Genomic DNA, 27,171 nt, shown 5'->3' with positions numbered 1-27,171 from the left:
TTGCCTCCCTGCTCTGAAACAGCACAGAGAAAATGGGAACCCTACTTTAGGACAGAAATTATTTCTGCTGCTGCTTCACACATCTATATCTTTTCCAGGTAGCTGTCCAGACTGTTCCAACAGAACCAACTTCTCTTACTCCTGAAAACTACAGACCCTATAGCCACATGCTCTGTAACCATTTCCTGAAGCGGAATCTTCAAAATGTGATAATTTCTTCTCTGATGAAAACATACTTTTCCAAAATTTGGTTACCTGCATTTACTGGTCATGGGTACATAGATATTTTTCTCCCTTCCCTAAGTAGAAGAGTTCTTAAATTAAAGGATACACCTAGGTTATTTTTGTAAAAACCAAAGGTGTTAACACGTACTAATAATGACTGAATTTTTACATGTGCATTTCATTTCCTTTCACACCACCGACAATCTCTGTTGGTGTTCTGAGCTTAAATGCTGCACCAGCTAGCACTCCTCCTCTGCCCTGCTCTGGTAAACACCACTGACCCACATTTAGGCTCTCCTATAGCACTGTCAGTTTGGTGAGGTGCCCCTCAGCTGAACCCTGATGAAAGAGATTGTTTAGGAAGAGAAGTCAGTGCTCTTTCTTCTGGGAGACAATGCTATCAAGGATGCAGAAGAAAGGCCCTGAGAATGTGTAGAACAGGTTACAGTGATCAAAGTCAGAGAAATAAAAAATGTAATCCGAAACCCATGTGGTTCCAGGAGTCCAGGACAGGACATTTTCCTTCAAAAGCAGTAATTTGCAACTTATTCAGATTTCTCAAACAGGTGTTTTCTCTGCTTATCTGACTCTTCAAGTCTAGAAATGCCACAATGCTGTAACTGAAAATGGATAGCAAATTCTGTGGTGGCCTCTGTGTTCAAAGACATAGAAACAAAGGAAATTGTTTAAACACCTACACAGCTGAAGTGTCCCCACAGCTTCAATCACCTGAAGTCACCAGACATACATTTATTCCATGCTGTCTTTTCACTTTCAATGAGTCTGAATTCAGACTTCAACACAATGTGGATTTGCATGTCACAGACCATATTTAGAGAGCATTATTAATCTCCTGTTGTTCTTCCTATTGTTTGCAGTGGAACATATTCTTGTTATATTTTGCATAACATTTCAACTTGTTGGTACTCTTTTATACAGTGTCTGACCCCACTTTGACAGTCCTAAAAGTTCTGAATTGTCTCAGCTTCTCATAACTTCCTATGAATATCATAAAAATAATTACAAAATGCCTGTACAACATTTCATCCTGAACATCGCAGCCTTATTCAGAGCTGCCCCACTTCCTACTCTCTCTTATCTCTACAATGAAAGAGAAAAAAAAAAAACCAAAAAGACTGTAGTGATAAAGTTGATTTTTAGAGAACATTTAAAATATCACATATTTGCCTTTACACCGTCTGACAGAGCATGCAGAGAAACTCATGGTGTCAGATGAAAGATTCCTTGTTTGCTTTTGTTGGACTGAAGCCATTTGAAAGTTTTTCTATTCACTGAAAGGAAGAGTAGGTAGGGAGAGGCAGAAATGATGGCTGCTTAGATTTAGTAGCCTACAAATAATCTACATACTCACTTTTCTCAGGCAAAATCTACCTTGTTGCAAATGCACAATCCATGACCACTAAGAGTAATAGCCAAACTTATTTTTGTAGAAAATGTTAAATTTGGACTGCTGAGCATTAAGCAGCTTTCTGACTTTACACACACAACAGTTGTGAAGAAAAATAATACGATGGTACTACTTATGGTTCTTTTGCAGGACCCCCCCTGCAATGATTCACAAATTTTTTCCAACTCTATTAGGACACACATAACTATCAGTGTTTTGAATAACTATTTTGATAATATAGATATTTGCATGTGCTTTCTGACTTCAACATTTACCTATCTGCAGAACAAGCTGTAGTATTTTTGCTCAAGACAGTCTGTTCTATAAATGAAGATGTGAAGTTTCATTTCACATATTTCAAGATTCTATTTTCTTTCCAAAAGATCTAATTACAAATAATTATTTGGCTGATGACAGGTTGGTTAAGTGCCAGACAATAAAACTACTGATATTACCTTTAATAAAATGTGCTTCAATGAAAACAACAAAGAAATTATTTGTTATTTCTCTCTATCTCCAAATCTCTGTACTAAAACAAGGTTAATAACTCACTGGGTATGTACAGAAATGCTAAGACAGTCAAGATGTGCAGATGAAGACCATGCAGGAAAACGTACTCTTTTAGTAACAGGAGAAATTGCTGACTCACTGTAGACTCACCTTAAAACTAGGAATTGGCTCAACTGTCTCTGTTTACAGCTGTTTCATGCAGCATCAGTTACAAGGGAGCTTAAGCCCAATTACACACTTTAATTAACTGTCACTTCAAGCTATAAGTGTGACCTTCAGTCAAAGATACTGTGCTGCATTTTGTACATTAAAATCCATTGAAAATATATAGAGTTTTAAAACAGCAGCTACGAACAGAATAATTTATTTTACAAAATAAAACATTCCTCACAGTCACAGCTAAAAGAATGGTCCACATTCAGAGCAGTGCAAATATATTCTGGCAGACAACAATAGAAGTCTACAATATTTAAATAAAAATGTTCTGAGATAGAAAAGTGCAGCAGTTTATCATTCATTCCACTGATAGGAGAAAAATGTCTACAATTCATCTAATGTAAAAAATCTGAGTCAAACATCTAAATACTAATTGAACAGCAGCCAGCTTTCTTTAAGTAGAGCAGAATGCAGAATATGAGTAAAACCTTTTGCTTGCTAAACCTCCAAGCTCAAGAAAATGAAGATTCTGTTCTGTCCCCTAATTTTCCCATGCTAGTTGTCTATAGCAACAGTAGCCTAGGAAGATTGCTGTTTCTAGATTTCTAAACCAAATTACTCAGCTAATGACAAAACTGACTACTGTTCTGCTTAACAGAATAATTAATAATTGCCTAACATTATTCTATTTAAAAATAAGGCTTTATGCTCCTGTAAAATACATGCAGCTTGATTAATTAATTAATCTCTGGTTTTTGGCTCCACAGTTCATTTTTCTCTTTCCATTCTGAACATTTCTTTCTCATGTAATCAAACTCACCACCAAACTAGAAGCTACAGCCTCAGTACTAAACACCATTTACACATTGTGTAATTTTTTAACAACTTGCTGATTAACCACTGGCAACGAATTCAAGTTTCTTCCTGTAGTTTTTGACATGTAGCTGCAATTGATACAATAACTGATTGTCAACACAATTTGTATTTCCACTGCAGCTGACATCTCTACCTGAAATGCTCAACAACAGCTACTTTAGAAAGGGTGAGGTTAGACCTCAAATTCAAAAACTAAGAGCTTTTACACACCTTCAGCTCCTGCTCTGTGTAATAACAACAACAACAATTAAAAAATCTAGGAAATTCTTTGCCAAGACCGTGTCAATTCTTTATTCTGCTTTTTAATAATCACAGGCTGAAGTTCTACAGCCTAAGTGGAGTTCAGTGAAGAAAGGAGAACCAGTTGGAGACACCAGATACTGATACCCATTTACTCTAAATCCAGGAAACAGCCTTCAGCATCCTAGCAGAAAGAGCATTAGAAGTGGATTTCTGTCAGGAAATGGCCTCTGCAGACACTGAGCATTAACTGTGATAAGATTGTGACAGGAACCCTGGACTGCCATTTACAGAGCAATTATACCTATTTGCATCACATTGCTGTCTGCATGGTACTGACTTTGATGATATCATTCAGAAAAACTGGGGATAAAATTTCAAAACTGAAATAAAAAAGCTTTACTAGGAAAGACTGGGAAGAAAGCAGAAAACAAATATCCAAAGGTGAATATGGAGTTTTCTATTTCATGGAGTAAGGAAGAAAGAATATTTATCTGACATTAGGGATTAAAAATTTGCAAAAAAAAAAGCATTGTGTAAAACTGGCTTATTAATTTAATTTAAGGATTTTTTAAAATTTAAGTTTAAAGATTAAAAAATACTACTCCACAAACTTTCAATACATTGTGGAGGTTTGTTTCTTAGTAATAAAAACCTAGGCATTTGTGTTGTCTTTCTAAAGATTAGACTAAAATTTTACTTTAGGAAATTCAACAGTTCGAGAATTTACAGTTTTATTTTTGTCATATGTTCTAGTATTTATTTTCAAGATTTATAGTTAAAGTTTTAATTAACTTTTAAAGATATTAGGTGCAGGGAAGTTAACTTCTAATAAGTACCAATAAATAGACTAAATATACCATTCAAAGTTCAATGAATTTTTTAATCAGAAACAAGTGTTCTATAAAACTAAAATTTAAGATAAACAACTTACAATCTTCAATTAAAGAACCAGAAATTGTCTCCTTGGAAAATCTGGTCTAAGATTTTAAACTGAGAGTCCTCCCGAAAGCATTTTATGTTTTACAGGCTACAGCAGATATCTGACAGAATATATAAAGAATTATTGTGACAATCCTGATATGTATTTTAAATGTAGATCAACCAACTACAGATTAAAAATTGTAAAAGTACTGTCAGGGAGTGAAACCAATACATAAATCTCTCTTACACTACAGAAATTTAAGACAGTACTTATCCCAAACATGGTGTTCCAAAGCATAAACGAGCCCCAGCCCAATAAATTAGGCTAAAACCAAAAGATTTCACACGGCAAGTTATGAAATATTGCTGAAGTATGGGAACAACTTTGCCTCCAAGGAAAGGCTTAATTAACAGTTTCAGTGACTATGTTTTTACATTAAATCCACATAAAAGTCATCTTGTAGCAAGATCTGTACTTTGAATTTATGTGGTGTTTATCTGCCTGAGGTTACCAAAACCACATCTAACATACCTTGGCAAAGAAGACTGTGAGGTGCGTTTCACTGCCAAGTATCCAAATGGGAAATTTTGGAGATTTCAAATAGGAGCCAACCTAAAAAGGTACAGCAAAATCAGAAATACAAAATCAGAAATGCAAACCAGAAAGTTCACCAAGTTAGTGACCAAGTTAACGAAAATTTAGGTAGTTTTCAGCACAGTTAGGACTCCACTGTTATAAAATGTTCAATAAAATGATGTATTTAGCTTGCAGACAAGTACTACACTTAACAATACTAGCATCAGATGCTAATGAAAAGTAGAAGTCCACTTGATTTATTAATTGTTTGTGGATTAATTATTTCAGAATTGACATTTATTTAATAAATTAGAGGACACCCAGTTGCAGTCAATACACCAACATCCTGCCAACTACATTATTCTCTTCAACTCTGAGACAAGCTAAAGAATTTAATACAGACTACAAATAAAGCAAAGAGCAACCAAAAAGGTTCATGAATTAAAGAGTATTAATGCTGTTTCAAAAGTAGTCTTTGTAGAACAGCCAGGACCCCATAGGGGATGCTGGATAAGCTCAGGGAGGGCTGTTACCCATGGGTGGGACCCCACACTGGAAGAGGGGAAGTACAGAATCCCTTGCAGCCCACAAAGGACCAGCACATGGACTGTACTAATGGTGCCCTACAGCAGGAGTCCCTTGCTGCAGCCAGCCAGGGAAGAAGTGAAGGAGTTGACTGCACCATTAAAACAGACAACCTGGCCCAAGGACCAAGGGCAGAGGTTGTAATGGATGTCTTTAATTTGTTGTAAGCCATAATTCCAGTTGCTGTTGCAGGAATTACTGTAACAGGGACCACCTGAAGCAGTGGAGGAGCAGCCTTACAGGAAGCAGATGCAGCACAGCAGTGACCTGTCCTGAGCTGGCTTTGGTGCCCGATGACTCCAGGCAGCACCACATCTCCTATCTGGAGTGACCACCTGAACACATGGAGCCCAAAGCAGGGACTGAATGAACTCAAAGGACATTTCATGGACATGGTACAGACATTCAGCAGGGGTGGTCAGACTAAGGCAATGACAGATATATTTTGTAACAAAGGGTGAAAAGGGGGGTGGTGTTCAATGAGGTTGTATTGAATAGTGTGGGACCTGAGCATGACATAAAGGGTATGGAATAAGGGGTGGAATGTGCTGTTGGAATGGAATAGAATTAGTGACCAAAAGATATAAAGTGGGAGGGAATAAGGAGGAATGGGGGGACATTTGGAGTGATGGCATCTTGCGAAGTAACTGTTACACTTGATGGAACTGTGTTCTCCTGGACATGGCTGGATGCCTGCCTGTCCATCAAAAACCATAATTAATTTCTTATTTTGTTTTGCTTGTGTGTGTGGCTTTTGTTTTCCCTACTAAACTGCCTTTATCTCGAGCCATGAGGTTTTTTTTTATTTCTCATATAAAAACCAGAAATCAAGAAATTCTGTCACAACAGGAAGAAACAAAATGGACTATGGTGCACCAGCAACTTTCAAATGTTCAGAGATAAATACATAAAATACCTTTTACATTTTGAATATATTGTATTTAGAATAGAGTTGCTTAATAGTAGTTTTATCATTTTTACTTACAGATATTTATTTTAAATGGAAGAGAGTGAAGGCATAAAAAAAGATCAATAAAATTGCAACACAACAGCAAGCCCTTTTGGGACTTCACAGTTTTAAAACCATCTACAAAATTTAGCTAGAGTTATTTCCATAAAAACATAAGCTTCTAACTAACAATAATCAACTGGTGCAATAAAGTTCTAATCTAAATAGCATCAAAGAACATTTACTCAGTAAGATGCATTTAAATTTTTTATATATTTGTCTTAATATATGTTTCATATATGTCTCAATATATGAATTTGGATATTATTTGGATGTTCTTTAAGATCTCCAACAGTACACAGTAAAGCTTTCAGTAATACTGTTAAAAAAGCCCACAACACCTTAATGAAAGAAAAGTTTTAAATGATGTAGAAAACAGCTTACCTTACAATATCTCAGCGATTCCATCAACGTCAAAAAGCCTACTGTTGCCTGTTTGTGTATGCCAAGAAGTTCTGTTCAAAAGAAAACACATTTATCCAAGAAAAATCTGCACATTCTATTTTAAGCCATTTTTTCTTACTTTCAAAATTGGTCAAGTAATAACAATTTTAAGTTATGCAGTTTTAGTAACAATAACAAATCATCAAGATATAGTAAAAAATATATAACTCTCTCTATAAATAAGATCTCTCTATAAAATAAGACCCAGACTCATAGTTTTAACAGGTTCTTGTTGATAGCCTCATTTAAAAGCCTCTTGGACTTTGTAGGAGGGGAATACTTGCAATTTACATCACAATTATTCTTAGAAAAATCTAAGAAGAACAGCTATCTTCAAGAAGAGAAAACCCCATATACGTGGATAAACGAATGCTTTTTCCTCTCTCCCTCTTTTTTCTTAGAGTTCCTTGACCATATTTATCTTATGCACTTCACATTCTGAATAATAAACCACAATTTTTGAAATAATAATTTTTTAAGCAGAAAAACTAATTTGATTTTCAATACTGACTTCTATTTAAAGCTCTCAAACACACACAGCTGCCAGGAACAGCTGAAATATTTATGTACTACTGATTGGAAGAGCACTTATAGAGCCTTATTTGAGGTCCTCTAATATAAATAAAGAGAAAGTACTTCAAAATTCAAGTTTCGAATCTAATTATACAGATTTGGAAGAAGCTCTGGGCTTTCATGTACATCATCTAAGGAGCTCCAAGTACTGCCTCCTTAGAACAGCTCTGCTAGAACCCCAAACGCTGTCTAACAAGAGCAGCACACACTGGAAGCACACACTATGATCAGTTTAAGAATATCTGCATTTCCTTTATTTTGTTGAACACTGACTTCCATATTTGAAAGTGCCCTCTAAAACACTAAGGCTCAACCATAATTTTTACCACCAGTCATCTGTGTACAACAGCGTAAAACTGTTTATCCATGGGCTAAAGCCTCAGGACCACAGCAAGTGAAAGAAGCCATTCCGAATTTAAAAGATTCCTGGATTCGCAGAAGTGAACTCTGCAGCACCAGGCACGCTATACTCTCCTCACCAACTTCAAGTTTTACCTCACTGAATTTTGGAACAGTGCAGAACAGTTATTACAGTATTGGTTTAATTTTTCCCCTCTACTGTTGAGCAAAAGTCCCTCTATATCCAATTCTGAAAATCAAAACCCAAAAAATTTACAAACATGAATTTGTTCACTGCCTTTGTGTCTGAAAGTACAAGTCTTTCCTTAGAGGGTGAGCTATAGATATTAAAAGGCTCTTTGCAGTGTAGAATTCTTTGATCTGAAAGCTGTGCTTTCACAGATTACCTTCAAACTTGCTTGGAATTAAAATATTCAGGGGTGCACACATTATGCTCATCAAAACCCCATTATCTCCCTGGCTAATAGCTGAGTGGCTATAAATTGCCATATGCTGAGACAATTCATCCTTTCTTTGAGCTGGGGGAAAGAGAGCTATAGCCCAATTAAAAAAAACTAGTGAAGAATCCTGCAAACTAGGGAACAGATAACATACAGAAATAGCACATTTATATGTGCAATGAAGAAAATTAGTGGAGAAGTAAGCAATAGTAAATTAGAAAAGTAATTTTATGCATCACAGATACTTCTTAAAAACCTGTAACAAAAATCAATGTGAAGTTCAGTCTGCTAAACAAGTGATATAGGAGCCAGTACCTGGGCACAGAACATCTAAGTCACATGTAAATAATATTTACTATTCAGAAAATTATTCAAAATAATTCTATGATTAAGTACTTTGTCCCCCTGACAGATAACTAGATGAGAACTCTGATAACTAGAGAGTACAGACTAGAGAGTGCTGTGATTCTGGCTATAACTGTAGTCACACAGTGTCAATATTCTGAATAGTTAGTAGCCAAGCCACACAGACTGTGTATCTGTGTACAAAGCTCCTAGGTTAACTTCGGCTTGTAGTCACTGATCTATCTACCCATGCCTCCTTCAGAATTAGCCAACAGAGAGGAGAAACACAAAAGCAAAAACTACTCTCAGATGATTTACAAAGAAACAAAAGGAGGCTAGCTGCACTAAATCAAAGTTTATTCTGTGAATATCCTCACTCCACGAAGAGAGATGACTGGAAGACATCTGATAAGACCAAGGATCAACTAAGAAAATGAATATTTATGCCTCTTGTCACAAAGTTAGTTTCTCTTGCTTGGAAAAGCACTTTTGCCAAGACTCAAATTTCCGAAGCCATTCCCGTTTCCATCCGCATCAGCACAGCGCCACCCAGGGGCCACACCAAGCCCACAAATCCCTGGCACCGCCCGGGAAAAGCAGTTCCAGCCCTGGCTGCATTCACAGGGAGCTGCTACAGTGCATGGAGGAACAACAGCCCCAAAAAAGCAGCAAAAAGTACCAACTACCTCCCCATATCTTCCTACTGCGAACAGCTGTGGCAAGAGAAGAGATCAGAATAAGAAGAAAGGTTTAAAGGAGAACATGTGGATAGTCAAAGAAGAGACTTGGCCATTTCAGTGGCATTTTTACCACCCGTGGCCAAGAGCAATTCCAGTTAGTAACTCCTACCCTATTTGGAAAATATGCAATACTGTGAGAGCCAGTGCTCTGAGTACAATCTGCAAAGACATGGTAATTCCTCAAGTTTGCAATTTAGTCTGTTCTTTCGTCACTGCTAAAATTACTGGCAGTACCTTTAAAATGGCTTATAAATAATTTTAATTATTTATGTAATTAAAAACTGCTTATCTAAATAGTTGAAAAAGAGGTAAAGTGACTTCAGATAACTTATGAATGAAACAGTGTTCAGTCTTTGTTGCTTTGATACCTTCAACCCTTCTACATGAAAAGCTCATAAGCATTGACATGAAAGAAGCTGAAGGTTTTACACACAAAGAGAAAAAATCCAAGAGAAATGCTCAAGAAGAAAAGATGACAAAAAGGATTTCTATATAAAGGAAATGTGACAACATATCCAAAATTCAGCCTAGCCTATGAAGTTGTGAACAGTACCAGCTGCTCTTTATCTTTCTTTTTGATAGACTGTAACAAATCACTTGGTAACAAATACAATTATAGACTTAAGACTGTGTATAAGCAGGTTCCGGCTTATTATCCAAAGTCTTCAAGAAAATGGAGGGCTCCCAACATAAAGTCCAATGACTTGACTGGTCAGAAAAGCTAATAGGACACATAACACCAGATCCTTAAGAAGTACTAAAGATCTCTTCCTCTGCTCTCCACAAAAAGACTCTATGGGACTTCCCGTTCTAGGTTTTTAGAGCAGAACTAACTGAGAACCTGAATGTCCAAAGCAAGTTCAGCATTCTCAGAAAAGAAAAAAATTCCAACTTGGATAACAAAGAAATAAAGCCTACCAGAAAGATAATCTGAAAAGCAAATGAGGTAACGAACTCACAGATTTCAAAACCAGTATACCGAATTGCAGAACAGCAACTTAGCCTAATGTAAAGGAAAGCTCCTAGAAAATTCAGATTGATTGATCGATCATAATCTAAAAATTCAGACTGATATATCATAATCAAAAAGGGAAAATTAAAAATACCCAAGAAAACATACAGATAAAACCCAGAAGGCTAATTAAAATAAATTTCTATTAGAAATAGGGGGATAAATGACAACAATGTCAAATAGAGGAAAGTTAGATAGAATATGCAAATGACATTCTCTAAGTCTGAAAGCACAGGCTGCATGACATCATAACCAAGTGCAAGTCTAAGATGTCTCAAGGGAGATTATATTACTTGTTCATCATCAAACCAGAGCATTTTGATTCAGGTCTTGCATGGATCTGTCCTGAACCTAATTTCAAGTTAGTATTTTCTGTGCTGACTTAGATGATAGAAAATCATTGAGAAACATGCTGATGAACCCGAGATGGACTAGCAGTAAAGAGGAGATGTGAACAAGTCAAATTTTTCCTGCTTTCATATAATCTCCACTTGTAAAATGAAACCCAACAAACACAAAAGCCCTCTGATCATGAGCCTCCACCAAATCACTCCACTATGTCCATGTCTTTCCTGCCCTGGGGAGCCCAAAACTGGACACACCACTCCAGAGGTGGTCCCAGAAGGATGGAAAGAACCATCATTTCTCTCCAGCTGCTGGCTACCCTCCTGCACAGCCCTTCTTTGCCAGGACACACCAGTGACTGAGTGCAACTCACTGCCCACAGGGGCCTCGGCTCCTGTCCTACCAGGCTGCTTCCCAGCCAGCCAGTGCTGCCCTCTGCTGTTCCACGGGTTTGTTCCATCCTGGGCGTAGGACTCGGGTGCATCTCGGGACATTACTGTCAGTTCATTTCTCTAGTTTGATGTGGCTGTTTTGAACAGTGGCCTTGTCTTCAAACTTCCCAAATTGCAGAGACTGCACTCCCTTCCATCATCCAGGTCATCAGGTAATGTCTCCATTCAACTTGTAGCTGACAATCCTGTATTCACTGATACTAACATCAGCAATTTTGTGCAAGTATGTTGTATTTCCATTTGAAGTCTACTTAATTCAAAGGGCAGTAAACAAGGAGACTATCCAAACAGAAATGGAATACATACCAAATCTATAGGTCAGCATCTCAGAGGATGTAAAAAAAAAACAAGCATAAACTAGAACCAACTTACTCATTCCTGAACATTCTCTGTCTCCATCCCACACATTAGAAACAGCATGTCCAGTCAACAGCAGATTAATCAAACTTTGGCTACACAACAGAAAGAAATTATGTAAGACATAAGAAATTAAAAGGGACATGAAATTTTTTTCAAAAAATATGGTTATCTGTAACAAATTCAAAAATTATTGAATTACCCAAGCAGACATTTTGTAACTATTTTCCATTAACTAGTGTGCATTTTAATTCAGGAACTCTATCATCTCCACTCTTTCAAACATGAACTTGATAGAGAATGTAGCCCTGAATTTGAGAATTATCCATCTGAAAATTTAACAACAGAAGCATTTCCTCAGAACTGATGTACTAAAAGGAGTTAGCAGTGAAATAGACAGACTTTCATTGTAGCTTTTAGTTATTTTCAAAGTTACAATTGAGTCCCTCTTTTAATGTCAGTGACTTCCTAAAAAACAATCAGTTACATAAGACAAAAAAAATTAGCCCAAAAATCTATTTTAAGTGGTAGCAAACTTTTTTTGCAGCTTACCTTCCATGACCATAAACAGGATCTATCAATGGCTCAGTTGCATCTTCAATTTCATTTTTTATGTTTTCTATACCCTGTAGAAAAATTACAAACATTTTTGCTGTCTTAAGGAATGAGCTGCAACATTTATACAACAGGATGCAACAGTAAAACATTGGGAGGCTGATGTTTTTACATTAACTGATAAAGGTTGCTTTCTCTTCAAAGGAAGATGTTTTCAAACATCTTGCAAGGAAGGATATTTTCAAAATGTGTAAGTCTCCCAGATCAAAAAAGAAAAAGACAAACCAAAACCACAAAAAACCAAAGGACTGAGCCTTTCAAATTTTTAGGCTGGAACTGTACTGCAACATAGATGAAGATACCATTTCATTAATTTATCTGAACTTAGTTCATCAGTTTATTTTTTCACCTTTTACAGAAAAAGGGTTACATGATCAAACTTTCTTTTAACAAAGAAACAAAACCCACCCAAAAAACACATCAAGCAATCCACAAACCTTTGTCAGTATTACAGAATACAGAAAGAGCAACACTCCAAATCTGTTTGTCCATGCTGAATATTGATCCCAAACTGCAGCCTTCAGTTCAGGGAAGCTTTTGAATGCTCGTTTGCTAAAGACAAAAACCAGTAACAAACAAACAACAGAAAAGAAGTACGTATTGAGATGAAGCATTAGAATAGTGTCACAAAGCACTGCCAAGAATTACTAAGACCTAACATGAAAATGTCAAAGTAGAACAGATCTGGTGTTATATACAGAATGACACAGCAGCTCCTCTGGAGTTATGGTAACTGCCATCTGCAGATGATAAATAATTCTGGAGCAAAATGCAGAAATGAATGATTTTTATATGCAAGCACTAACCATAAAATTATATATATGTGTGAAAGAGCTGAGTGGCTTGCACCACTACTGTAATTCTATAAAACACTGTTACTGAAATTGCAAATATACTGTACGTCACCAAAATAATATTTGTATTATATAGTGTTCTGAACGACATTCAGCCCAGAAACAATGGAGAAATAAACCTACTTAACCATGTGAGACTATCTTCCAGGCTTTTGATGCAATTATTTTATTTCCCATAAGAATTTAACTTTGTTAAGACACTAGCTCTGGAAAATGCAAATTGTTCAAAACATTGAACAGTGGCACATTGACATCTGGGATACTATCTTATTGCATAATATGGTGACTGCCTGGTTGGTAAGGTGACATCATGTGATCATATGGTCAAAAAGGAAAAAATCTGAAATAAAAACTGAGGAAAGGAAGAAATTCACCAATATCCCAGTGAAGCAACACACTTGGAATTCCTTGGGTAGTTAGAGCTAAATATTACATTTCAGAACACAAACATTAGTTTGAGTAATTCAAACTAGATCATAGTTTTGCATATCTTACACAAACAGCACATTATTTTTTTTTCTGATTTCTTGCATACTTTTAGTAAGCTTTGTTTAAAAATGAAACAGATCTACAAAAATATATCCATAGATGGGTTTACTCTGGCTAATACTTGATTTGTAAACATCCTTTCTTCATCAGTAGAGTACACACAGCATACAAGGTATGCAAGGAAAAGCCAGTTCTGAAATCCACCTGATGTCTAAAGGCAAATGCCAGAGCATTGATTCCCAGTGAGAATGACAGAAAAAAATTAATTTGGTACCACAAGTCCAAAGATTGAAGGGGTGAGCAGGAGGGGAGGAGGAAGGGCAGGAAATTAGTGTTTTGATCAGCTAAGGTTATAAAAACTTTATATTTGCCTCTTATTTCCTTATATGACAATGGGTTAAAAAAAATAAACTATAATTACTATTGATAAAATGAGCTGTGGTTATTTCAGTTCTAATTAGCAACATTTTCCATCTCAGGTGTTTTTTGGAATTCTGCTGGTCTTTATTTACTTTTTGGGGATTGATTTGTATAATATTTACCCAATTGTTCACTGTGAAAATAAAAGGCTGTTACCTTTAAATATAAACTCACTAGAACTGTGAGCTCTGGGTTTAGACCTCAAAAAAAGAACTGTGTTTAAAGTATGAAACAAAAATCAGTCTTGTATATGAAACATTTTTAAAAAATGTTTCTTATGATATCTCAAATCAGGAAAAAGTATTGATGACATTATATAGTTATTGAGGATTAACATCTTTAATTTAAATAGTAATCTTTATTAGATTTCCAGAACCTTGTGTTCATAAACTTGAAATGCATAAACTATCTAACCAATTTACTACATGACATTGCTCCAGTTTTTTTTTAAAGCCTAATACTTATGCTCAAAATGATATTCCATTTTAAATGGCTAAAATGCAAAGAAAAAACACAAAACCCCCCACACCAAAACTTGAAATCCAAGTTTAACCTAATGAGTAACACACAAAAAGTTCCTCAGCATACCCCTTTCAGGCCTGTGAATATTAGTGTAACTTCAAAATATTGTATTTTAAATGTTCCAACATATTACTTACTGAATTAATGCATGAAATCGCTCAAAGCCAAGCTCTTCCACAGCCAAGGCAGCTATACACAAGAGACACTTTTCAGCACTACACATGGCAAAAAAATGACACAAGATACACACAGCAAGCTAGAATACTTTCAAGCTCTAATTATATTTTTAATCCTCTCCTGACATTTAAATTTAACTGATTAGTATAAACTAATTTACTGCAACATTAAGATTCCACCATACAAATTAGTGAGAACATTTCTATTTGGACTAATCAATTTATTAAAAGCACAAAGCCACTGGCATGTTGGAAATATTTGTCATACACTGAGCTGTTGCTTTTGTACAAAGTGTGGCTGTCACAAAGTCACATAGTCACGAAGTCATACAGTAAGCATATGCATACTATAGATATAATTTTGCAGGTCAACACGAAGTACTATTTCCTAGAAAAGCAAGCATGATTATTTGGATCATTTTATCAGTGTAGGTAAGCTGTATTTTTTCTTTGAATATACACTTCTGTTACTGAAATTCAGTTTATAATTTCCCCCTTTAATGCTTATTTATTACAAACAAAAAAGTAGAATTATTCTAAACAGTGTTACACATTCTGTTTTTAAGTAAGTTCTTGTTGTTTTCTTTCAACAACGGATAAACAGCCTTTCAAATTAGCGTGTGTCCAGGGCATAAAAAAATACAGCATTAGTGTCTTCCCAAGTTCAACACAGGCTTTATACCTTTCCTTTTTCTTTTCTTTATCTTTCTGCTAGTAGAGCAATACACAAAACAGACAGATCTGCTTTTTGATAGATACCAATTGATGCTGAGTATTTAAACAATGTCTGATCACTGAGCTACAGAATGTAGCTGCATACAATTCAGTTAAGATCTGAAGCCATTATGGCTAGCACTACTGATCAATTCTCCCCACCAGAATTTCCCAAAAGGCATTTTATGCTTATTCTGATTGCATTTTGAAAGACGTATTTAATTTGTCCTACATGCAAATACAACTGCTTCTTAAGCAACAGAATACTTTCATTTTCAACTTAAGAAATAAAGCAGCAGCAATCTTAAGAATTTTAGTTTTTGTCATTTGAATAACTACAAGGAATTGCTTAGATTGCCAAGAGTAAAACTGGACTTAAATGAATGTATTTTAAAGACATTTTTATAAAATATGAAACAATGAATCTAAATTGCAGAAAATTCTGCAAAAACTAACCTTGCTTGAAGAACACATGTTTTTGTAAGCAGGAGGTTAGAGGGACTAACTCATATAAAGCAATCTTTGAACTGGGAACTTGCACTACTAAAGCCAACACATGGCCAACAAGTGACTGCTGTACACCACAAAAGCAGATGAAAAATGCTATTGCATTCAGTAAGTGTGCTCGAATCCACCTTTTGTTCACAGAGCAGGATGATAGGCAGTTTCATTCTGTTACTAAAGAACAGAGTGAAATGCTACGATAATTACTATTTGAAATAAAGGGAAATAAGTAGAAATTCTAAAGAGAAGTAGAGCTATACATAACCCAAACAATGCTAAATAAAGACAGTGCTTAGTGGAACGAAAAAGAACAAACAGCAAGAGAACATGAGATGCATGAGAAATACAATTGTTTAGAAATTCTTTAAAATTGTACTCTATCATGCTGTGTCTAAGCATATTTCATGGCTTTATTATAAACATATCTCCACATCCAATTCTCAAACAGCCTGCCATATGGAACTGTATCTGTAAGACTCCCTGCTCACCCAACTCATCTCTTAACTCCTATCAACTATGACAATGCCAGTTTCTATTTTTATTAAGTACAGCAGTCAGGCAAGAAATAAATTTATTCCTTTGCACTAGCAGTTACACAACTTTGCATTACTCACAATATCTTCTCCTCAACATCTTTGTCCCACCCTTAACCAGGTTAAGAAGATGGTTTACAGGTGAATAGCAGGACAGAGGAAGGGAAAAAAGCCCAAACCTAACTAACATATCTTAAATTGGTAAGTGCACAGCATTACACATAGAAGGCAAAATGCTGTACATAGGAGAGGTGCAGTGTCTAGCAGGGAATGTAGAACAGAACAATGAAAGAGATCAACATTGTCCATGACATAAGCAGGCTGTACATGGGAAATGTATCCTGGTCTTCCCTGAGCACATTCCATGTTAAGGACAAGTCAGTCAGAACTTGAAGACTTGCACAGAAACATGAAAAATGTAGTTATATAATAGAATGGATTAGTTCGTAAGTGTCAGTTTTGAAAGTAATTATTAACTTGATTGTGTGTTTAAAAACACTGTTGAACATTTTCTACAGTAAAAAGTCCTTTGGAATCAAGCAATACATTAAAAAAAACAGGACAGTAAGATCCTGTAGACAACTAGGCTCTGCTTCACTTTATGTAGAAAACAAACTTCCTATCACTGGCAAGAGCTTCAGAGACAACTAAAAAAAAAGGAAAAACCCAGAATTTCAACTGGCTTGAAATTTCATTTCACCCAGAGTTACAACTGCCTTATCTTGCGAAGGATAAAACAGAAAAGTTGCAGATAAAACTTTCTGTGTAATACTTTTTCTTACTTTAAAAAATGCTCACCTTGGAGCATTTTTCTTATGCACTGACCGTCTGTTTCTTCAATTAAATATCATTTTAATTATTATTGCTTGAGCCTTCTAAAGCACAGGGAACACTTGCTAAAAGCAGATGAAGATGACTTGTAACAAAGAGCTCCAGCACTACAAATTGCTATAACTAGCTGTGCACATATAAATCTGTTTGTACAATTCTTACTTTGTAGTTATGCCACAAACTGCTGAATAACATATTCCTTCCATCAAAAGACAGCACATCTACAAGCAATATGTTTTCATGTGAAGAGATCTTCATACTTCTTAAGGCACAAATTGTGAACAAAAACTAAAAGAAAAAGCAGCTTATCTTTTAACACATTAGATCTTTCCTGTTTAAAGATTAATAAATACAACTCTCTGATCATATGTGCACAAACTTTCCACGTCACTGACTCTGCAGCAGTTATGACTGGGTGCCTCATCTTAGTGCAACAGATGATGTCTCCTGGATCTTTGATGTTAGTAACTCATGAAGGAGTGAAGACATTTGCAAAAAGCAGGTAACTGAAAAATTCCGAACTACAAAGAAATTACGGTAATTTACCAGAAGGTGGTTTAAATTGTTTGGTACTGCACAGACAAATGGCAAAAGGCTACTTCTCCATAACAGAGGATCCAGAATAATTTAGAACAAATAAAGCACTGGAGAATTTTCTACAAAAGTCTTCTAAAGCAACAAGAGACAAGTATTCTTCCTGTGTTAAGAAGCATGTAGATACTTCAAAATTAAAGATGTATCAGGTCCCAGTAAATTACAAAATAAAACTGAAGATTATGGAAATTGCTGAAATACTAAAGAAACATATATGTTAGAACTCCAATGGCAAGACACCACATTGCTTTCAACAAAAAGGATAAATGCCTCTAATTACAACAAACAAAAATCTTGTCTTTTGCTAATGGGTTCACAAAGGCAAACCCCCCCATCTGTGAATCAATAAAATAGCAGTGGTCCCTCAAAAACCATGTATTACTTCACCAAGTGATGGGTAATTTAGCACAGAAATACAGCTTACAAGGTTGCTCCTCTTGATGACTAGATTCTGCAGGACTTTCAGAAATACTGGCAGTTTCTTCGGTTGTTTTTCCTCTTATCCATGTTGCCAGACAGTACGACTCAGAATTATCAGAGCAAGCCATTTCCAAAATATCACATAATGTATGACAGAGAAGGTTCTTCTGCTCCTCTTCTGAAAGATCAGAAACCTACGTAAGTCTGATTGCTGAGAACCATTGTCATATATAAGCTACTAGTATCCTTTTTATACATTAATTCAATCTAAATAATTACTACTTTTATCTCATTAATTACTAATGTTAATTGCTCTGACTCTACTGGACCAAAGATTACAAGGCTGTCTTTAGAAAAATGTGGTTTTATAGGATTTGTAACTCTTTCCATTTCTTAATAACAGATTTCAATGAAATATTTCTAAAACACAGAAATATTAAGCATCAGCACAGACCTCACAAAGAGGAGTTCAGAAGCATACAGTATACATATGATATGGAAGAGCACAAACAAACAACAAAGTATGAAATATTTTAAGTTTTTTTTTAACTAATACATGCTTTACAAATAAATAAAATGGAAAAATAACGAGGAGGAAAATAAAAGGGTCTCAGTACCTGGACAGTCTCTCCAAGTAGACTTTTCACTGGTAAAAAGCCTCTTCAAAAGGAATGCCTTTGTTAGCAATGAATAAAATATTATTAAAATACAAGGCAACATTACCTTTTGCATTATGTCACAAGCATCAAAGCATTTTTGCATGTTTTTAAAAGAGTTTCAAGCTGCTTACCATTCAGAACAAGACTCTGAGCCTTGTTTATTGACTTTTCCCCATCAAACCAGCTACAAAGGTGGCCTCATAACTACATTCAACACCATTGAGTTTGAACCTGAAGTACACCTCAAGTACACATAGTGCATTTTGGCACATACACCTCCAGACTCCCAGGACTGCAGGAATGGAGGCACAAATATTTTTCAGTATAACTGCTCAGTAGTACAAGACATCTCTAGTCACTAACACAAACCCCTTTAGTAGCTAACAAGCCCACCTCTTGTAACCATTGCAAATGATAACCTCTAGACCAGGTTAAAGAAATCCTATGCATTTCCATATCCCTGCTTTGTTTAATCATCAATGCTAATGTAATGCCGCAATTAAACAAAAAAGCTCTAAGTTACAGAGAGAACAATGAAAGAAGAAACTTCATGAAGGAGAGTCTTGCCATTTCAGGTATTTTTACCACCTCAGAAACAGCTGGTTCAACTTTCACTGCTTTCCTGACATGCTCACCCTGTTCTCCCATTACAGATTTTTTTTTAACAGATTTTTTTTTTGCGAACTTTGTTAGATGTGAAAATCAACTACTTCAAATGTATCTAATACAGATTACAAAAGAAAAAAGCAAACACTGTGACACAGACATTACCCTTAAAGGCAGGGAATTCAAGAGATGTGAAAGGATTAGGATTAAATTTGTGTCTGATCTTTTCCTCCTCCCCTTTACAATGCATTCCCGATTTTGAAGTTACTTCTGCTTGGATCAGCCTGCTGCACTTCCTCAAACAAATGTCCTTCTGCAAAATTACAGCTGAAAATCAGCCCATGCTCATCCCTGCCTTTTTACAGAGATTTTGCCTCCTCCACATTTTAATTATGAAACCAAAATACAACTGATCTGCAATTTTTTTCATATCTATTTTAACTCCAAATGTATAAAGAACAAATTTTGGGCTCATTGATTTTAAACCAATAAAGGCATCTTACCTGTACAGGTGCTATCACTGCACAAGGGCCACCTTCAAATTGTTCTAATGCAGTTGATTCAGAGTCGCTAAAAACAAATCCTGTCAAATGAAAAAGGATTTAATGAAATATGTAAACAAGTATGTATACTCCTTCCCTAACAGAAATAACACCTGATTTATTCACCTTTAAAAATTAGGTTTTTGTTTCCTTGGTAATGTAACTGCATATGGTTAAACTACCTGAAGCAAAAAAGTCATGACTACAGATGAAAGGACAGATATTAATTATTTATATCTGCAATTAAATCATGACCACAAAGGTCCAACAGCTAGGATTGTAAACAAAAGAATTTCTAACTTAAACCATAGTTTTTATTTTATAATAGTTCATTTCTTATCAATAAATTAAAATGTGTGTATTATTTTGTCTACATATGTAATGAAAATACATCTTGGAACCTTTGCTGAACATATATAATACACTTCTATTCCTGATGAATGGCACAGTATGCCTCCCACTGATCTCATTTTTGACTTACCAGCACATCCTATTAAGGACTAAAATATGCTGAGTAGCTTAAATATTCACTTGCAACCCCTGAATCAAACCTCTTAATGGTGTTCTTTTACAGAAGATACACTGCATTTACTGAAGTGCAACATCAACAATTCTCCCCCTCCAGCTTTAATGCTCTGTATTAATAATTTGTATTTCAGAATTATCTTAAAGTCACATAATAAAGCAAATACTGGAGCAATTATAGCAAAATTGTTTCATTACCACCTTGCCCTTAAACTTGTCTATAAGATAGGTGATTCATATAATTCATTACTCACTGATAAATGCACATGCAATTACCTTGATGAAGCTGACACACGGCAACTTAGAGTGAGTGGTGTTTTGCATTATCCTTTTAAGTAATGATAAGATTGTGCCAAAGTCATTCTAGTTCACTGTAATCTAGAAACCATGCAACTGTAGTCAGCAAGTAACCAGCAAACACAAGCAAGTGGGGGCAGGCAGAAAGGGGATACACATGCATCTCATCAAGGACTGACAGTGTCAGCCTCAGCAGAAAGAAAATTCAATGCTACTTTCCCACAATTTCTCCTCTTCCCAATTCTGTAGGATTACAAACTGCCATAACAAAAGCACTCTAAACCCTGGATGTGAATTTGAACTGAGGAAATGCATCCCCCCACACTACAGCATGGCAAGTACATCATCCCAGGCAGCAAGATAGGACAACTGCATGTTTTGTACGCCATACTTCATCACGGAATAGTGGATGTTCCACAACAATGTGAATTTTTTGTTTTAAACAGGATCAGGGTGGCCATGGGGTATCTGCTGTATCTGACCAAAGGGTCCAGGTTGTTTTTAACCACATGTGCAAGCAAGTGCATTACAAAGATGTATTTTATATCCAAAACCTAGGTGACTAGGTCAAGCCTACATACTTCGATCTGGCATCACCTGATGTAGCAATGAAGCTCCATTAACTCCTACTTGAAGCAAATTTTGTAGTAATGCCATTTCACTGCCCTGTTAACATGCCCTACTAAGAAATTTCATCAGTCCTTTCAACCTTCTGAATTGGTCTGTGCAAGCTTAGAATATTAAAAGGTAAGTCCTCCTCTGCTTTGAAGCATTATTGCATGCCATCTAAGCACACTTCAACAAGAGAGCTTTTTTATTTGTTTTAATGATTTGTTTCTGCAGAAAAACAACATACTTGGGTGTGGTGCCAGTAAACCACACTTAAGAAATCTTGAATTTGCTTCACATTCTTCAGGCTTCTTATAGAATGCATGTACTGTCTCAGCTTAACCCTGCCCTGTTTTTCAAAATTGCTTCCTAAAAACAAAGAACATCAAGTGATCCACCAGAATTAATATAAATTTGAGACAGACAATGTAAAGTTGATATCACACAGAATTTCACAGACTACAACCACAGGCAAAATACATATAAATACCCAAGGAAACACTTCTTATTACTTAAATGCTGCTTAATGTTTAATAAATACTAAGATTCTAAAAGTTGTTAAGGAAAAAAGTGGGCTTCAGGCAGTATGGTCTTGCTCTTTTAAAAAAGTTCTACAGAACTGGAAGTCAGCTCAGGTAAAATTTCAGAAATCAGCATTCCAAACTCCAGCTGGATTCAAGTCTACCTCAGCCTGAAACCACACCCACTTCCCTTTTTAACCCTCTACAACAGTCACATTTTTGGCAACACTCATCAACCCCACAGTCTTCCTTATGATTTGTAAGAATGGCCTGGCCACACTTTAAGCTACCAAGATGAGCATATCTGATCCAGAGCAACTTCTGCATACTCTCTCTCAACTTTTCATATCTATCATACAGCTCTTTTCACTCAAGATAAAATTTCAAAAAAGAAAAAAGATGTAATGCAGCCAAAATTATATTTTTAAAATTAATCTGTCTTCCTTTTATCCATTAGTATAATCAGCATCATTTCCCTGCAAGAAACATAAAATAATGTCATTACCATATATCTTCCATGTCATTTATAACCCTATTAAACATTGCATTGACCTAATTTTTTCAACATCACTACTGCTCTGCTGCTTTAACTTTTTGAGGCAGTGTGGCAGGGAGATGAAGTGGATCTAGACTCCTGTTGGTAGCCAGTGCATTGCCCAATATTTTGAATAATGACACTGAGAAATCTGTCTTTGTATCCTTTGTCCACTATAATCACACCACACAAGGTTTTATTCTCCTTATGTCCCCATTTAGCATTTATGAAGGTCCATATTTCTTTCTTGTATCTAATTCTCTTCTACGAACAGTTTACCAAAATTAGTCTGACTTAACCACTGTTCTTCATCTAATATGCTACATCACAGTCCAAAGTACTACAAAACCCATTCATTCTTCTTTTATGACTACTCCACCACTTCCCTGCATCTTTTTATTACCAGCCTATTTATAATTTTTTTTTCCACCCAAGACACCACAGATATAACTGCATTTCATAAAGGATGCTGCGTCTCTTCAGTATTTTCACTCTGTACAAACCCCAATTCTACCTGAATGAAAGAGAAAAGGGAATTAGCAAAGAGCATGCAACACTAACCAAGTCAGAAATCTAGCTATAAAGACCGTGCGCTATCCACTTTCTGTCCTATAATCACAGAATATGTTGAGTTAGAAGGGAACCACAAGGATCACCAAGTCCAGCTCCTGCTCCTGCACAGGTCATCTCAAGAGTCACACCATGTGCCTGACGGTGTCGCCCAAGGGCTCCTTAACTCTGACAGGCTTAGTGCTGCAGCCACTTACCTGGGAAGCCCATTCCAGTGCTCAACCATCCTCTGGTTTTTCCAACCTTTCCCTGATACCCAACCTAAACCTCCTCTGACTCAGATCATGCTGTTTTCTCAAGTCCTGTCACTGGTCACAAGAAGAGATCAGTACCTGCCCCTTCACTTCCCCTTGTGTGGATGTTGAAGACCACAATGAAGTTTCCCCTCAGTCTCCTCTTCTCCAAGCTGAATAAACCAAATGACTTCAGCCACCTCTCACCAAGGAAGTGCATTTTTTTTTCTCTTTAGGGGTACAAGAACTGCCTGACGGAAACAGTGGAATAACACATTATTACCCAAGCACGAGATTTACAACACATCTTAATGTTTCATTCATTCTCTAGCACTGGGAATAGAATGATACATATTTTGCTTGTGGCTTTAGGTTTTCCGAGTATATCTTTCCAGTAAAATGAAACTTCTGAAATTTTATGTGAGGAGAAAAATACCCAACAAACAAAAATTTTTTTCCTGCCCACATAAACAAAGGAGAATTTACTACAGCAATAGCACAACCACGGAATGGGTGGTGGATAAAGAGACAGGAAGTTCTGTAAGGGATTGAGGAACGTATACAAACTGCCTGGCAGGCTATCACTAAATTGGGCAACTGGAAGCTGGAAGAGAATCCAGACAAAATGGACCTTTTTACACTGCATGTTATCCATATGCACAAACTGTACTTCCCATTATGCTTTTGCAGTTAAATGCTTGCTGGAGAAGACCATTTCATATCTTTCTTTCCAAGGACCAGTGCGAACACAGCTTACATAATTCTGAACGGATGCTGTGCGCAAGCCTGCCAGACACTTATATTGGATAGACATGATGCCTCACGCCTTGGGGATGATCTGAAGAGCATTCTATACATGAAATTTGTCCTTGGGTCAATGGAGAAATTTACTCTTAACACAGGTATGTTCCCTCAGGGTTAAGTCATCTTCTCAGCTCCTTCCCAAGTCCTCATATCTACGCCAGGAAACACCGAAGAGCAGACTGAAGCTTTGCACTACATTCCTGTGTTTGCGTTGAGGATTCTGGTAAATAGAATCCACAAGGTTCAAACTGCAAATTCTGCTGCAATCATAAAGAGAAAAATTTTGTACAGAACTCTACATGAAAACCCTCATAACAACATTACAGTCATCCCTTTAAGTCCAGAATAAAACCAATATATTTCAAGTTGCCAGTGCAGAAACTTGAGGGAATTACTGCCATTAACTTCCAACAGCACATCCCCATGAGCTGGGTCAGTTCTCTAACTGCTGGCAAACCAGCCCGTCTTCAAACGAGTATGATGGTCAAGGAGCCTGGTGCATAACAGGATTCCTGGAATGCACTGTCTTCACTCAGAAAACGACAGCTATCAGTCTTACATTCCTCATCACCCTCCCAACTGCCTACTTTCCTTTCCAAATGAAAATCACAGCTCTCAGCTTCCAAAAGATTTCAGAAAGGATCAGACGATGCTCAGCAAGTATCCAAATAAATGCCACTGCTGGCACTACAATCAAAAGAAATAAAAACAAACAAAAAAATCCAACACCAAACTAGTTGTTTGATGCTTTCAGCACTTTTTATGCGGAACAGGGTCTATCTTTTAAAATTTCAAGTCTTTGGAAATAATAAAGCTTGATATATTTGTTTGGGTTATTTTTCTTTTAAATCTTGATGAGTCAGTGTTGATGGCCCTCCTTTGCAGCAAGTAAATGCTGCAGAACTTTATCAACAAAATAGAAACTGAAAGCTGGGCGAAAGTATTATGCAGCTAAACAAGATAAGTGAACTGGAATTGACTGTTTTTTGATTCTCAGCACAAGACCTCCAAACAATCTAACGTAATGTCATGGGTTTTTGATTTTACTGAGAGGTATATAGACAAGGGAATAGATGCACTACATATTCCAGTCACAGGACTTTCCCTAAAGACAGACTGGAAATGGCTCCATTGCAGAAGGCACCAAGAACTCCTGAGACCTTTTCCATTAAACCCTCACTCAATCGCAAGTACAGCGCATCATAACATACATTTCAATAAATTTTCAAACTGCTGAAATTTCTCATACAAATTATCTTTAAAACTTCAGTTGTGGCAATCTAACATTACCAGTTACAGAAATAATTAAGCTTTTTAACACCAATTCTTCTTTTCTGACTTTGCACACATCTTATGCTGAAACTGCAATATTACCAAAACTTAAAGAGCCATTACAGAAAGTAATTACATTTCAATAAGCAATTTTGTTAGGAAAAGCAATGGCTTTGCTCTACCTGCTTAAATTCTAGATCTTAGGAGGAATTTGGCTTTTTTCCCCTAAATATTTATCACTGAATTATATGAAGACAGATAAACCTAGGGAAAAAAAATATGAGTCTGGTAATGTACTGTGTTCAGTAGTGGGGAGCAGCTATGCAGCTCCCAAACCTACTGAAACTATGTAGATGACAACACCCTTGTTAAAAAATAGGAAGAGAGAACACTAAGAAACTTCTGTTTCAAGCAACTTTAACCTGACACCTGGATGCATGTTTTTTTAATCTATAAAATTCACTATCAACTATTTCACTTATGAATTTTCTCCAGGAATCCATAGTTTTTGTCACAAACATGAATCATTACTAGAATTCCTCAAAATCCACAGTAAGTTATAGAGAAGGCTAGTATTCCCTTCTTTCAGGACAGGTACACAGACTAATTCCTTACATATAATTCGTATAAGTAAGCATTGCAATTGCACTTCTAAGGATCACCATCAAGCTTCCATCAAGAAGAAACCATGCACTGGCTGTACAACGTAAACACAGAAAAAACACCTTACAAATACCACACGTTCCAGCGTTACTGGTGCTTTATCTCTTGGCATGTTCTAATACTGCCATGCACCTGCCTCCACGGCCAAATAACCAGTTCAGAAAACAAATCTGTGGGTCTCCGTCCCAAGTTCGGCCCCGCTTTTGCTATTTGTGACTCATATATTCCTCACACAAAAACCAAAACCGAAGCACAACTTATGTTCGTTTCCACAAGCTACGTAAAATCACGACATAAGACGCCGTTGTTATACTTAACAATTTCAGATCCTTTTTTACACAATTTTAAGTTCCTGTGGAGATGTGTGGCTAAAGACGATTATGCTGCAAAAAACCACAATAATTATTTAGCAAGGGAAGCTGCTGCATCATTTTCCCGCGTGGGCCGGCGCCGAGGCGCCGCGGGCACACGGGCGGCGCGCAGGGCACGGCGCCCCTCAGGCGCACGGACCCGCGGCGCGGGGGCGGCGCGGGGAGCGGCGGGGCGCCGCGGCGGGCGGGCGGCGGGGCGGGAAGGGCCGGCGGGGCACGGCGCACGCAGGTACCTTGCGCCCAGCGGCAGAAGATGGTGTCGGCCAGCCCGCGGGGCCCGGCCTTCTTGCCCCACACCAGGTGGACGAGCTCCTGGCCCGCCTCGGACATGGCGGGGCGGCGGCGGCCCCGGCGCCGGGCGGGCGCGGCGGCTCCGGCGGCTCCGGCGGCCCCTGCGCAGGAGAGGCAGGGGCGGGGCCGCGCGGGCGGGGCGGGGCCGGGCCGGGCCGGGCGGGGCCAGGCTGGGCGGGGCCGGGCCGGGCCGGGCGGCCCTTCCGCTTCCCCAGCAGGCCCTGGTGCTTCCGCGGGCCCGGGGGCGGGCGGGCAGCGGGCGTGTGGGGCTGGGCAGTGCTGCGGCAAATCCGGGAGGGAGCTGTTCCCTTAGCGAGCAGCCTTTGGGCTTGAAGGTTCCCGAGATGAAGCTGCTGTGTATTCGCGCTTGGAATTCTTCCTGCGGTGTGCGGCCGAAATGGAGCTGCGGTGTTGTGCCCACTT

General features: G+C 37.3%; 1 protein-coding gene across 2 annotated transcripts in view; it reads right to left on the bottom strand.

Moving 5' to 3' along the window:
* Positions 1–26,882, bottom strand: part of MINDY3 (MINDY lysine 48 deubiquitinase 3) — a 49,095-nt gene extending 22,213 nt beyond the window's left edge. The window contains exons 1-10 of one of the 2 annotated variants that reach the window (XM_064408914.1): positions 26,691–26,882; positions 20,019–20,098; positions 18,868–18,925; positions 18,255–18,428; positions 14,616–14,667; positions 12,631–12,745; positions 12,131–12,204; positions 11,594–11,673; positions 6,895–6,965; positions 4,872–4,952 (exon numbers count right to left, since the gene is read on the bottom strand). In XM_064408914.1, coding sequence (XP_064264984.1) covers positions 4,872–4,952; positions 6,895–6,965; positions 11,594–11,673; positions 12,131–12,204; positions 12,631–12,745; positions 14,616–14,667; positions 18,255–18,428; positions 18,868–18,925; positions 20,019–20,098; positions 26,691–26,787 — 882 coding nt within the window. In that variant the 5' untranslated portion in view covers positions 26,788–26,882. Of the gene's footprint in view, positions 1–4,871; positions 4,953–6,894; positions 6,966–11,593; positions 11,674–12,130; positions 12,205–12,630; positions 12,746–14,615; positions 14,668–18,254; positions 18,429–18,867; positions 18,926–20,018; positions 20,099–21,735; positions 21,755–26,690 lie in introns of those variants that run through there. The other variant, XM_064408919.1, reaches the window with a different exon arrangement.
* Between the last annotated feature and the right edge of the window lie 289 nt (positions 26,883–27,171).

The sequence above is a fragment of the Passer domesticus genome, chromosome 1 (genome assembly GCF_036417665.1).
Source record: "Passer domesticus isolate bPasDom1 chromosome 1, bPasDom1.hap1, whole genome shotgun sequence".
In the NCBI taxonomy this organism is placed as follows: Eukaryota; Metazoa; Chordata; class Aves; order Passeriformes; family Passeridae; genus Passer; species Passer domesticus.
The sequence above is the reverse complement of the archived record's forward strand: the minus strand, read 5'-3'. Positions and strand labels throughout refer to the sequence as shown.